General features: G+C 48.0%; 1 protein-coding gene across 1 annotated transcript in view; it reads left to right on the forward strand.

The window, feature by feature from the left end:
• The first annotated feature begins 8,447 nt into the window (after positions 1–8,447).
• The window catches only part of PSAP (prosaposin), a 30,784-nt gene continuing 24,980 nt past the window's right edge, over positions 8,448–14,251 (forward strand). The window contains exon 1 of the mRNA XM_084904954.1: positions 8,448–8,586. Within this exon, the coding sequence (XP_084761080.1) occupies positions 8,547–8,586 (40 nt within the window). The 5' untranslated portion in view covers positions 8,448–8,546. The remainder of the gene's footprint in view (positions 8,587–14,251) is intronic.

Raw genomic sequence — 14,251 nt, forward strand, 5'->3', positions numbered from 1 at the left:
ACCGCGCTGTCATCACTGCACTCCGCTGTCAGTTTATGACATTTGTCAGTTTATGACTGTTCAGTAAACCATTCGGCCCGCGATTTAGGCTGGATTTTAGATTTTGGCCCCTTCTCTGATTGAGTTCGACACCCCTACACTAATCCTATAGGATCAGGGCCCCACCTGTGTGACCTCATTGCTTAATTACTTCCTCAGAGGCCCATCTCCAAATGCAGTCACGATGAGGGCCGGGACTTTAACATATGAATTTGGGGGGCTGGGGGGAAGAATTGGGGGGACACACACACAAACATTCAGTCCGTAACAGCTCTTCTTCTGGAACTTCCCTGAGCCAAAGGGAGCCTCGGCCCAAGGGTACTACCCTCCCCGGGGAAGTCCATGTTGAGGTGTATTCCCCTTGCCTTGCCTCAGTTGAGGACAGTTCTGCGGGGCCATCCCAGCCACAGGGGCTGGGCTGAGGTCTCTGCTCACGTCTCTGTGGTTCTGTTCCCGGCTCTGCCCTGTCTTGCTGCCTTCACTGCCTCATGGATGTGACCCCCAGAGCATCCCTGACAAGCTCCTGCCCACCCACCACAGCCTCAGCGCTGTTTCCCACGGCCCCGGCCAGGACAAGGGCCACGTGGACTGGCTGTGAAAGTAGCTGCAGTAGGCATACTTGGTTTCATTGTGCTTCGAAGGGGTTGCGCTTTTTACACACTGAAGGCAAGACACCCCCGTCCCTCCTTAGCCAAAAAGATGACCACTGGCTTCACTGTGATACTTGCTTTATTATGGTGGTCGGGATGGAACCCACAGTATTTGTGAGGTCTGCCTGTACTGAGCTGAGTAGGCTTCAAGGTCAAGTTCTAGTAGAGATGTCTGCCACGGGTGAGGGAGTGGGCACGGGGGCTCGAGTGCTGGCTATCTGACATCCTGCAGACGGTGCTGTGTCACTGAAGACAAACGGGGGAGGTGAGCGTTGTAGGGAGGAGGAGCAGATCAAGTGTCAGGCTGGAGGGAAGGAGACAGCGCGCTGGGGGACTTTCCATGTAGGGATTTACTTTCAAACAGCCATTTAGTGGCCTTGAGGGGACTGGGTTAGAGTTAGTCTGGAGGGAGAATAGTAGATACGGGGAGTGTAGGTGACTGTGTCGGTGAAGGGAAAGTTGGAGAAAATTTACCAGCTTCAGTAAAAGTCAGGGGTGAGAAAATATTTTTTTTGGAGTGAGTAAGCATTTTGTACATTTCTCATCTGAGAGGGGAGAATCAGTGGCAAGGGTGGGGGACTGAAGACATAAAAAAGGAAAGGACAATTGATGGAGCAAAGTTCTAGAGCGATGGTTCTCAACCTTTCTAGTGGTCTTAGGTGACCCACAGGTTGAGAACTGTTGCTGTAGAGCCTAAGCCACTGGAAAACACAGATATTTACATTACGGTTCATAACAGGAGCAAAATTACAGTAATAAAGTAGCAATGAAAATAATTTTATGGTTGGGGGTCACCACAACATGAGGAACTGTGTTAAAGGGTCGCGGCATTAGAAAGGTTCAGAATCACTGATGTAGATAAAGATGAGACCGGAGCTTGAGCATTGTTGAGAAGATCTGAAATGTAACAAAAACTCAAGATAATGAAAAATTAGATGTGGGTGTGTTCATATAAAGTCTGGAGGTGGACAGTCCAGAGCAGATATAATCATCAGGGATCCAGGTTCTTATCTTGTTGCAGTATCATCCTGATCAAGACTTCTCTACCTACGGTCCAGGATGGATGCTCGAGCTCCTGCCATTATGTCTGCAACCCAAGCAGCATAAAGAGGAAAGCGTTTGTAGCTAGGACTGACGCTCAGCAGAGTTGTATCAGCAGTAATGAGGAGGCTAACAGGGCTAATTCCAATGCAACCCTGGTGTTTGGGGGATAGTGATCTGAATCCAAGCCAGTAAGCTCAGTGTACATTCCTGATAACCTACAATTAAGTCACTACCTCTTTCCCAGAGACTGGTCTTGTAGAACCGGTTACAGAGGCCATTGGGCTGTGGACAGTGCACTTGCCCAGAGGGAGGGTTAATAACGCTGATGCCAGGCCAGACCATCAGATATGGCCTGGAGACCCCAACACCTGGGGCCTTCTTGCAAGGCCTGCGAAAAGGACATGAAGCAAAATGCACGTTTGTGGGACAAAGATCACAGGGAGGGAGATATGAGGGAGGGCCCCATGCGTGTTCCTTCACTCAGGTTTGGAAGGCTGTTCCCTGGATCCGCTGGCGTATTAAACAGTGTCCCTCCTTTTTTTCTCAGAAGCGTCCTTGGTTTCTTTGTTCTTCTGCAACAGTAAAATAATTGAAATATGCCGAAACCAGTTTGGCTCAGTGGATAGAGCGTCGGCTTGTGGACTGAAGGTCCCAGGTTCAATTCTGGTCAAGGGCATGTACCTTGGTTATGGGCACATCCCCAGTGGGGGGTGTGCAAGAGGCAGCTGATCGATGATTCTTTCTCATCGGTGTTTCTGACTCTCTATCCCTCTCTTCTCTTCCGCTCTGTAAAAAATCAATAAAATATATATTTTTTAAAAATCTCCTTTAAAATAATTGAAATATTTCTATACCAGCTGGTAAATAGCAGCCAACTCACCGGTGCCCATCCCCCTGCTTGCTCATTCCCTGGGCCACTCAAACCTCCAAGACAAAGCCTGGCTCAGCTGGGACCTTCCAGGACAGTCCTCCGGTGTCCTGGCAGTACCAGTTGTGAACTAGTTTGCACTGGGTGCAGCTCTTCCTTTTAAGAACAGTACCTAGATCACAAAATGGGAACTTGTTCTTTTGTCTCATTGGCCAAAATGAAGTCCTGTGGCTGCAAGGGAGGTTGGGAAATGTAGTCCAGGTGCTGAGCCAGACATAAGGGTTTGATGATTAACTATCCAGATCAGGGGAAAAGAGGTGAAGGGTATCAAGAGACAATAGCAGACAAAGCCACATGGGAGGGTTAAATAGGTGCTGAGCAGCACAGAGGGCTCTGGGATGGGTGTTTCTTCAGCAGCCCAGGGCAGGTGGGGAGAGAAGAGAAGAAACCAGAGGCTGGGAATTGGCAGGTTGGGTCACTGAAGTTGAGTGGTTGCCAGAGGAGCCCAGACAAGGCAGAAAGGCAAATGCAGGCAGGAGAGCCTGGAGGCCAGAGGTCTCGATGAGGGAGATGCTGCAGAGGGAAGAGCCTGAGCTTGGTTTTGAGACAGAGTGGAGATGAGGGCTGCCCTTCGAGGGCGGGATGAAGTTCTAGCGTGGCGGAGCCAGCGTGTGAGGAGCCGGAGCGGAGCCTGGGGGCTCAGGGGGTAGTCTAGGCTTCCACAGCGGAGGCCTCCGTGGTGTCAGCGGTCTTGGCCAACAACTGTTTTGTTGTAGAAACAGATGGAAGCCCTCTGCAGTCAACAGAGGAACTATTATTATTAGTTTGATTTTGGGAACATGTTTATCAAAACTAGGGACAGTGAAACAAGGAAGAGCCTGGGATAGAAGAAGCAACAGGAGCCTAGGCCAGGCTGCTGTCAGCTTACTGTACCGATAAAGTTAGAGAAAAGAGGGAGACAGGTTCAGGGGTGAGCCCGGGACAAGCTGCCGCTGCCCATTGCTCCCCTGATTGCCAGTCTCCTGGGGACCCGGGCCACTTGGGAGGAAGAAAATTCACTCCCAAGCCAGAGTTGAGTGGGCGTGCACCGAGGAGGGTGTGTCAGCAGGTGGAAGTTTCAAGAGCTGCCAGGCACCAGAAGTGGGGCCTCAGGAGGAACTGGGGCCTGAACACTGTTCCATCAGGAACTCTGCCAGCATCCCCAGTATACCTCACATTTCTGGGGAAAAGCCATCTTTTCGGTTCCCTGAAAAAGGAGGAGATAAAGAGGACTTTCTTTTCTTCTGTAATTCCTACAATTACTTTAAAAAGTACAAAGTAATGTGTGGATGTTGTGATGAGTGACATCATGCAAAGACGAGTTGACTCAATGTCAGCAGATTCGCCCTCCACCAGTTCTCTGTTCCTCCCTCCCTGATACCCAGCAGCCTCCCAGAGAGAGGTAGGAGGGCCCGGCTCCCTGGTCACCTGCCTGGCCTGGAGGATCCTGCAGCTCCTCCCCAGCTCTGTCAGCCCCTCTGGGAAGTCAGTGTCAAGGCTTGACCTAGAACACATGTGTCAAACACAAGGCCCGCGGGCCAAATCCAGCCCGCCAGGTCTTGCAATGTGGCCCGCACCGCGCTGTCATCACTGCACTCCGCTGTCAGTTTATGACATTGTCAGTTTATGACTGTTCAGTAAACCATTTGGCCCACGATTTAGGGTGGATTTTAGATTTTGGCCCCTTCTCTGATTGAGTTCGACACCCCTAACCTAGAAGATAGGCCTTGGGCCTTGCTCTGTCCATATTTCTTGGAACCTACTTCCCTCACAAGCTGCTGCACACCAGTACTCACTGCTCCCACATTTTGCTGCAAAGCTGCTTGGAGTAGCATTGTTTAGTCCAGGTGGGTTTTCTTAGCCCATCGGAGTTCAGCATTAGGGATCTTCCCAGTTTCCATTGCTATAAAGGGCCCTGCTGGGAACACTTTGGATAAAAGACTTCCGAGCGCTGGGTCATTTCCTTTGCGGGTGTATAACTAGGAGTGGTATGCTAGGATCAAAGGTCCGCATAGCTTCATGGCTCTTGTTTCACATGCACAGATGGTTAGGAAGGTGTTTTAAGAGGATTTAAACACCCACTGACTTGGTAAAAAGTTGTAATGGTCCTCTTACTGTTGTCTTTCACTTATATATTATTTTTTTCCATGTTGTTAATCCTTACTTGAGGATATTTTAAAAAAATATATATTTTATTGATTTTTTACAGAGAGGAGAGAGAGGGATAGAGAGTTAGAAACATTGATGAGAGAGAATCATTGATCAGCTGCCTCTGGCACACCCCTACTGGGGATGTGCCCGCAACCAAGGTACATGCCCTTGACTGGAATCAAACCCGGGACCTTTCAGTCCGCAGGCCGACCTCTATCCACTGAGCCAAACCGGTTTCAGTGTGGGATATTTCTCCCCCCACTATGGATTTTTAAAGAGAGTGGAAGGCAGGGAGGAGGAGAGAGAGAAACATCGATATGAGAGAGACACATCAATTAGTTATGACCGAGGCTAGGGTTTGAATCTGCAACCCAGGTACATGCTCTTGACCAGGCAGGCTGAGGCTCTAACCCAGGGGTCCTCAAACTTTTTAAAGTGGGGGCCAGATCACGGTCCCTCAGAGAGCTGGAGGGCCGGACTATATGAACTACTAATTCCTACTGTAACACCTTGGCTGCGCTCACTGCCCAAAAAACCTGGCGGGCAGGATCAGACTCCCCTGGGGGCTGCATGTGGCCCGAGGGCCGTAGTTTGAAGACCCCTGCACCCAATGGTCGGCAAACTGCGGCTCCCGTACAGTGCGATTGAAACTTCGTGGCCCATGCCCAGAAGTCAGTTTTTGCTCTGGACGAGTCTATTTTGAAGAAGTGGTTCTAACATCAAGCCACACTCAAGGGGCCTCGTAAGCCGAGGTTTACTGACCACTGCTCTAACCATTGACTGAGCAGCACCAAACAGGGCTCACTTTTATATTCTTTTTAAAAATATATATTTTATTGATTTTTTTTTTTTTTTTTTTTTTTTTTACAGAGAGGAAGGGAGAGAGATAGAGAGTTAGAAACATCGATGAGAGAGAAACATTTATCAGCTGCCTCCTGCATACCCCCTACTGGGGATGTGCCCACAACCAAGGTACATGTCCTTGACTGGAATCGAACCCAGGACCTTTCAGTCCGCAGGCCGACGCTCTATTCACTGAGCCAGGTTTCAGCTAACTTTTATCTTCTTTACTAAAATTATGTCCTTATAGGGAAGAAGGTGGATGAAGGAACATATGGCTGTTGTATTCCAGGTGTGCAAGTGAAAGGCAGCAAAAGTTCATCTCAAAAATACGGGCATCCCCTCTAGTGAATGGGGGTGGGAGGGGTGGGTGTTAAAAAAGAGCCGTGGTTGGTTCAGGCTCTGCCATTAAGTAGCTCTGTGAGCTCAGTAACTCTGCCAAAGTGCGAGCAGGTGATCTGAGGCCTCTGAGCCTCCTTTCAGCTTGGAGCCTATAACTTCTCATGGAACTCAGGGATGCCTTCTCTGCTCCTGCAGTGTAGAGGCTGAAAGAAATAATATAGAAAAATTCCCCTGCTAGCCCAGACTTCCCGTGAGAATGTGACCTTTAGAACTGCCCCAGGAAAAACAGGGTATGAGCAACACAGCACCAGACCACCAGACTCAGCCCCTAGAGGTAGTAAACTGGATGTATTATCAACATCCTGCGGCGGTTCCACCCTGTTCCTTGTGATAATGTCTATCCTCCCCTCAAGAAATTCCTGTCCCTCTTTCTGGAAGACCCCCTCCCCTTGTCCTTTGTTCTAACTTTGCGGTTTTTGCCTTTATAAGTCTGTAAGAAGTTCTGCTCGGGACTTGACTTGGCTGCTCCTGCGTGAGTAACAGGTCAGGTCCCAGAGCGCTGGAATTAAATCCTCTTGCTGTTTGCATCAAGTGCCGTCTCTTGCGTTTGACTGGGTCGTCGCTGATCCTGGGTCAGGGCAGGGGTCTCCTTCGGGGGGTCCAACACAGGAAGCGGAGGGAAGGAGCTGTATCCTAGGGCCCCATCCTCCTTGCGTTTATCTTACTATTGGGGTGCTCTGCCTCATGATCCAGGGGGCAGCCATGATCCAGTGGGGCAGCCATGAGGACTCCATCTGGCCACTGAGGCCAACCCGCGAGGTATCCAGTCTAGACTAAACCTTGTCCCCACTTGACTCAGTCCTTTCACTCGCCCACTGGGATGCATACTTCCCCATCCAACGCCCCAGTGGGAAGGAACTAAGAGCTGCAATGCGGGGGTGGTGAGGAGGGGGAGAACCACAGGCTCCGAGACCTGTCTGTGAGCTGTTCCTAGGAGAGCTGCAGATTGTGGAGGTGGTGGAACCCTTGAGTGTGCCCTGACCAGGTCAGTTGTGACCTTGATAGAGGTCTTACCCTTTCTGGCCAGTTTCCCCTCTGGCATGTGTATGCAATGGGGCTACTTGACCGTTAAGGGCATCCCCTACTAGGTGGTATTTCCCTCCTTCTTCCCTCTGGCTGGCAGGTACTTGTCCCTGGGGGGGAGGGGTGCAGTGGGGGTAGTGGTGGTGTCCTCCCTCTGTTCACAAGCAGACAAGGTCAGCCACAGTAGGTGAGGCATTTTGTGTAGGTCACCCAGGTCTTCTTTTGTGGAATAAGATGAGGATTGAGGGCTGGACAGGGCGGGTATCTTCCTTCTCCCACAAGGCCCCTGGCCGACTCCAAGCCCGGTTCTCAAATTCAGGCTTCACTATCTGTTCCCATTTCCAAGGACTAACTCACTTCCTACTCTCCATTTTACTCCTCAATCCCTTTCCTCCACTTCCTCCATGGACAAACCATGGTAGGACCTTGGAAGGGAGTGTATTTGACATTGAAAAACCTGTCTGGGAGTCACGGGAAAGAAAAGTGATTGTAAATATGAAATATTAACAGGGAAAACGGCCCAGAAGGAAGTCACACACTGCCCCCCACCAAGTAAGTACTATAAACATCATCTCTAGGAGACAGCCTGGGTTGAGGGGTGAATTTGAATTCTGACTGTGAGAACTTCAAGTTGGTTAATTTTTTTTGAGTATAGATTATCATCTGAAAAATGGTATGAATCATAGAAAAATGGTGACACATGGAAAAAAATGTGAGGTTTAAAATATATTTTATATATTGCCCAGCCAGCGTGGTTCAATGGTTGAGTGTCAACCTATGAACCAGGAGGTCATGGTTGGATTCCAGTTCAGGGAGCATGTTCAGGTTTCGGGTTCAATCCCCAGGGTGGGGCGTGCAGGAGGCAGCAAATCAATGACTCTCATCATGGATGTTTCTCTCTCTCTTCCTCTCCCTTCTTCTCGGAAATCAGTAAAAACACATTTAAGCCGAAACTGGTTTGGCTCAGTGGATAGAGTGTCAGCCTGTGGACTGAAAGGTCCCAGGTTCGATTCCGGTCAGGGGCATGTGCCTTGGTTGCGGGGACATTCCCATTAGGGGGTGTGCAGGAGGTGGCTGATCAATGTTTCTCTCTCATTGAAGTTTCTGACTCTATCTCTCTCCCTCCTCTCTGTAAAAAAATCAATAAAATATATTTTAAAAAATACATTTAAAAACATATTATATATATATAATCCCGAACATTAACTTATTCAATTATTAGTTTTCATTTTGACTACCCTTCCCTTCTCTTCCACTAAGCGTTCTTCTCCCCCTTTTCCCTCCCCTCCTCCCTTCCTCCCCTTCTCCTGGTCTCCCCTTCGCGCATGCGCCCTGCGAGGCGCTGAGTCAGGCTGCGGGAGGGCGGGGCGGGCCCGGGCGGGGCGGGGCGGAGCTAGCGCCTGCGCGGTAGGCGCTTCGGGGCTGGGCAGGTTTATATCCCCGAGATCAGCTGACGCCCTGCATTGCAGACTGCGGAGCCCAGCGCCGCCATGTACGCTCTGTTCCTTCTAGCCAGCCTCCTGGGCGCGGGTAAGACCGGGGTCCCCCGGCCTGGGAGGGTGTCCCCCAGCCTGGGAGGGTGCCCCCCGCGGACCGTGGCCCTCGCGCCCCGGAGCGGCTGTGCGCGGCCTCGCCTCGCGGGACCCCTTTGGGCTCGGCGAGGGGCGCGCACTGCGCAGGCGTCGGCGCCGCGCCGGTACCTGCTGCGCGGCCGGGGCTGCGGGGGTTGTTGGCCGGGAGGCCGGCGGCTTAGGGCCTGGGGCCGGGAGGAGGGGTGAGGCGGGCGGCCTCTCTTTCGGGGCTCCAGTGGGTGCCCAGGGCGGCTGGGGCGGCCCGGGCCTCCCCTCAGGCTGCCCTTCCAGCTGTGGGGGGCGCCCTGCCGCCGCCCCAGCCGTGTTGTGCTCGCGCCGGGCGCACATGATTGAGATGGAATGGAGCCCCATCCAGTCGGATACACTGGCCCTTGGCATCAGTTGCCCCAGTTTTTAAGAGCATTGAATTGCAGGAGGCATAAATGCCACTATACCGTCTTGTGTTGATGTTCGTCTTTATATATATCCTTTTTTAAATTTTATTTTATTGATTATGGTATCACATAATTGTCCTCAACCCCCATTCCCCCCCCCCCAAAAAAAAAAAAAATTATATATATACTGACTCTACAACTGGAAGATGATACCGGGTGTTTATGATCCGGACGATTTTGCAATGGGGCCATCATTTCACATAAAATGTCTTTGCAGCCGCTGGCCGGTTTTAGCCTCGGCCTGCATGTGGGGAAAAGGTAAGTATGTGAGAAGTTGAGCACAGCAGTATTCGTACACCTGTTTATTGCCCTGAAATAGGACTGGTTGTTAAAATCGTTCAGGCTCCGAAGGCAACGCCTGGGTACCAGCTGCACTGTCTTCCTGGAATTCGAAGGAACCCCAGTGCCCTCCCCAAGTCACCTGACCTTTCCTTTTCCCTAATTCTTGCCCTCACATCTTAACCCCATTTAAATCATCACGGTAAAGGGAAAGGAGTGAGATTGGGTTACTTCATCTCATTTCTGTAGTTTGATAGCGACAGAACCAGATTTCAGTCAGTTTATAAGTGGATAGTTAAGGAGCCAGGTTTTAATTTATATAACATTGACTTTTTAAATTACAATCAAATTTGGGTGTTTTCAGAGTATAGCCCACTGAGGGAAATACACCTGATCTTTAGGGCCAGCCTACATTTCTTTGTATTAACTATGTCATTTAGGGTCTAGCCTCCATTTAAGTATCATGGAGCCATCCACATTTCAATAAACAGTAACCAAAGAATTAAGAAACTTATAGGAGAAGTAGGTTGAAGATGTTTCTCCTCATGTTCGCTTTCAGCAACTCACAAGAATGTGTTCTCAACCTTAAACCGAGCTCTGAAACTAGTTTTACATGTAGACGATGAAAGGTGAACCGCTTGTAAAGCAGGATTTTTGGTTTTACGGTCCCTGAAGAAAATGTATTTCTCCCTCGGGTTGATCCTGCTTGTTATTCTATGGTTGGTGTAATACATGCTAGTCTCCAAATTTTCTATACTGACTGAGAACAGTCCCGCCACCTCCCCCCCAACAGTTGTTCTCGGGCAGTGAGTCACACCTCACGAGACTTTGAAGAGGTCTGAATCACTCAAACACTCAAAAAGGAACTGGATTGGCTTTTTGGAAATGTAGAATTCTCCGGTTGATATGGGAAGAGGGTTAACCAGAATATTAACTAAGCCAAGAGGCCCGCTTCCCAGCATGCTTGGGAAAGTGGGAGCGTGCTGTAATGGCCTTGCTCTGACCTTGCTGCCAGGCCCTTAGGGTTATGCCAAGGTCATGCCGCTAACACAGTGTATGGATGTATTTTTAATGAACACGGACTTGCCTGGACAGCTCTGGCCGTACTTTTTTGGAAATGTATTTTCCAAAATTTTCAGTAATACTGATGCTGTTAGTGAAGGAGCATCGTGGCTGCGGCCGCCATCTGCTCCCCGGGGTGCTTAGAACCTGCCGTTCCAACATGGCGCTGCTGTATGGAGTGCATGGCATTCCGCATCTGGAGGAGCTGTATAGGTTGTGTTTGGATAATGTCCTCGTGGTGGAGAGGTTTGCTTTTGTTTTTCTACCTCTCTAGTTGTCCCTCCTTTTCCCAACCTGAAAAATAAAGGGAAGTGAGAATTGTATCTGATCTCCCCACTTTGTAAGGAATGAAGACCCGGAGGCCTCAGAACTAACTCCCAAATCAAACCCAGGGCTCCCGACTGCTTGCTCTTTCCCTAGCCTTCCAATACTAACCTCTTAACTTTTACAAATGCACTGGGTTGTCATTTGCCCTCAGGAAACAGACACATTTTAAGTGTGTTACTCGGTGAATTACGGCAGGGTGGACAGGCCTGCACAAGCAGCCCCCAGGGGCAAGGAGTCCAGCGGGAGCGGCACCCTGGAGCCCAGGACTGTCCATTCACCGCCCCGTTTACTTGCCCCAAAGGAGACAGACAGCTTTATTCGTTTTTAGCGCCGCAGATGTGAGAACTCAGCTGCTCTTTTTGAACTTCTTATAAAGGAATCTTACAGCAAGGCCATCTTGTTGGGTGATTCCTCCGGTGGAAAGGCTAGTTCAGTGTTGGGAGGTGACATGTGAAAAAGCACGTGTGTGGCATGGTGTGGCACTGCCCTCCGAAGCCAGGCTGCCCCTGCTACTGGCACCTGTGGACTGGCTGGCCAGCTGAAGGGTGTTCGCCCAGCTCAGGCAGGGAAGCTCTCAAGGGATGCTAGGTGTATTGTGAACAAAAACAGGGTGTCCAGCCAAAATCGGCTTGGCTCAGTGGATAGAGCATCGGCCTGCGGACTGAAACGTCCCGGCTTCGATTCTGTGCAAGGGCATGTACCTTGGTTGCGGGCACATCCCCGGTAGGGGGTGTGCAGGAGGCAGCTGATCGATGTTTCTCTCTCATCGATGTTTCTGACTCTGTCCCTCTTTCTTCTTCTCTGTAAAAAATCAATAAAATATATTAACAAACAAACAAAAAAAACAGGGTGTCCAAAAAATGTGCACACTAACAGCCGATAGCTCAATTTTGAAAAGGAAATGTATTTTCATAAACACCGCCTTTATAATTCAAAGTATGCACATTTTGGGGGGACACCCTCTGTATATTCATTTGATAGCTGCTGCTGTTTATGATGCAAGCCATGAATTTATGTCATACTCTGATGAGGATCAACAGAATTCCAGCTCACCTGCCAGGAATTTTTGATAAACACCCTGTTTGTCAATTTTCAATTAGTAATCAGTTTTACTCTGAAAATGTAATTCAGGAGCATTTATTTGTATTAACCAAGCAAGGATTTGGTAAGTGCTTGAATTACATTTGACAAGCTGTGTCCTGTCCCTTCTATGAGAGTTGAAGGGTATATTGGATTGCGTGATCTGGGTTTTTCTAGATTGGGGAAAGGAGAACTGGAACTTGTTCCTCCATTTTCTTGGTAATCGAAACTCTGGAATGCCAGGTCGGAACCTGAAAATGGGTAAGAGGAAGAGTGGACAGGGTGTTGTTGAGGCAAAGCGGGGAGGGGGCAGGTAACCACCTTATAAGCATGGGAAGCTCTCGAGGCCAAAGCAAGCCACTCCTGAGCCATGGCTTACAACACAAACCATTTTAAAACTGATAAATATAGTGATTAGGGTGAATAATTTAACTGTTGCAGAAATACTGATTGCTTTACTTTTTGTCCCATGAAGTTCCAGAAAATAATCTGAATTATGCCTTGTGTAATGGCTTTTGTGCACTGAAACATAATCTATCCAAAGATCATGTTTCTTGTGGAATTTATAATTCGTTATGCTGAGGCTGAGATGATAACTGGAGTAAAAGTTAGACTATCACATTGCTGACAGTAGCTGTGTGCCCTGGGACAGGTTACTTGAACTGCTTACCTACCTGTAATAGTCATTCCTGTCTAATTGGGTTGCAGTGAGCTTCAATAAATCACTATGACAGGGTTTAGGTAGGGAATACTAGAAGGTTTGCTGCTAACCCAGGAGTGGAAACAGTATCGTGTTTGTCAATGTCCTTGTCCCACCAGCACAGTGTCCCTTCTCTGCCCTTGGTTTAGTAGTATCTCCTGCTGTCTTGCATTTCAAAGGTTGTTTTAATTTTAATAAAACAAAATTAGATTTCCATAAATATGCATGCTGGACATAATTACGGGCCAGGAAAACAAACCAGATAAGGTAGCAGTTAGGAGGGAGATGGGAGTCTACACTTATAGGCTGCCAAACTCGGTTTTTATTAGAGCAGCCCAGCAGATCACGGCTGGTTCCTGGTAACCTGAATTCTCAGGTTCTAGGCCTCTTGTTACCGATTGTGATTCCTAGGGGGTACGTCTGTTTAGCCACCACCCTCCCTTTGTCCTAGGCCTCTTGTTACCGATTGTGATTCCTAGAGTAAGTCTGTTTAGCCATCACCCTCCCTTTGCCCCATCTCCCTCCATAGATAACCACCCTCCTGGAATTGATGTTTATCATCCCTTTTTTTTTTTTTTTAGGTTGATTTCAGAGAGGAAGGGAGAGGGAGAGAGAGAAACATTAATGATGAGAGAATCATTGATCCGCTGCCTTCTGCAGGTCTTATACTTTTTTATGACCATTTTAGCCTTCATCAATGTGTGTAGTATTGTCTTGGATATTTAAAAACATTTTGCAGCCTGACCTCTCAGTGATTGAGCATAGACCTATAAATCAGGAGATCAAGGTTCATTCTATTCCCGATCAGGGCACATGCCAGTTAGCAGGCTCAATCCCCAGTGTGGGGCATGCAGGAGGCAACCAATTAATGATTCTCTTTCATCATTGATATTTCTATCTCTATCCCTTCCCCTTCCTCTCTGAAATCAATAAAAATATATTAAAAATATTATTATTATTTTTTTACACAAATATTGTATATGTGCTAGGGTTAGTATTTTCTTGGCTAGTGAGGTTCATCCATGTTGATAACTATAGCTCTGTTTCATTTTCACTGCAGAATGATATTCCATTTATATCATACTTATTCTCCATTCTGTTGGTAGACATTTGGGTTATTACCATTTGTTTTATTTTTCTGTTACAAACTGCTTCTATCACTATTCTTGTGCACATGGATAGACATTTCTTTGAAGGATATACCTAGGAACAGAAATGCTTAGTTGTGGATTGTACATATTTCACCTTAACTAGAAATGGCTGAATTACTCTCTAAAATGATTTTGGCAAAATATGCATTTTTTACTTGAATCATTAATTCTTGACATCAAACTTTAAATTTTGCCAATTTGAAGAGTAAGTGGTGGTTTGTGTTTGCATTTCTGCTTTTATTTATTCATAGAGGTCATTTCATGCTAATCCAGATACTGGATCCTATTACTACCTCGTTAAAAAACAACAACAAAGAACAACAAACCTCAAATTTTGGAATAATTTGAGATTTACTGAGAAGTTACCAAGATAGCACAGTGAGTTCCTACATACTCTTCACCAGCTTCCGTTCGTGTGCACACCTTATAAAACCTCTGCACAGAAGTTAACATCCGGACAGTATGTTATCATCCGGACAGTATGTTATCGACTGCAAGCTTTATTTGGAATTTATCCATTTTCTCACCAATTGCATGTTTCTCTTGCAGTGTCCAACCCAGATTACCACA

Source organism: Pipistrellus hanaki (genome assembly GCF_964339955.1).
Source record: "Pipistrellus hanaki genome assembly, chromosome: 14".
In the NCBI taxonomy this organism is placed as follows: Eukaryota; Metazoa; Chordata; class Mammalia; order Chiroptera; family Vespertilionidae; genus Pipistrellus; species Pipistrellus hanaki.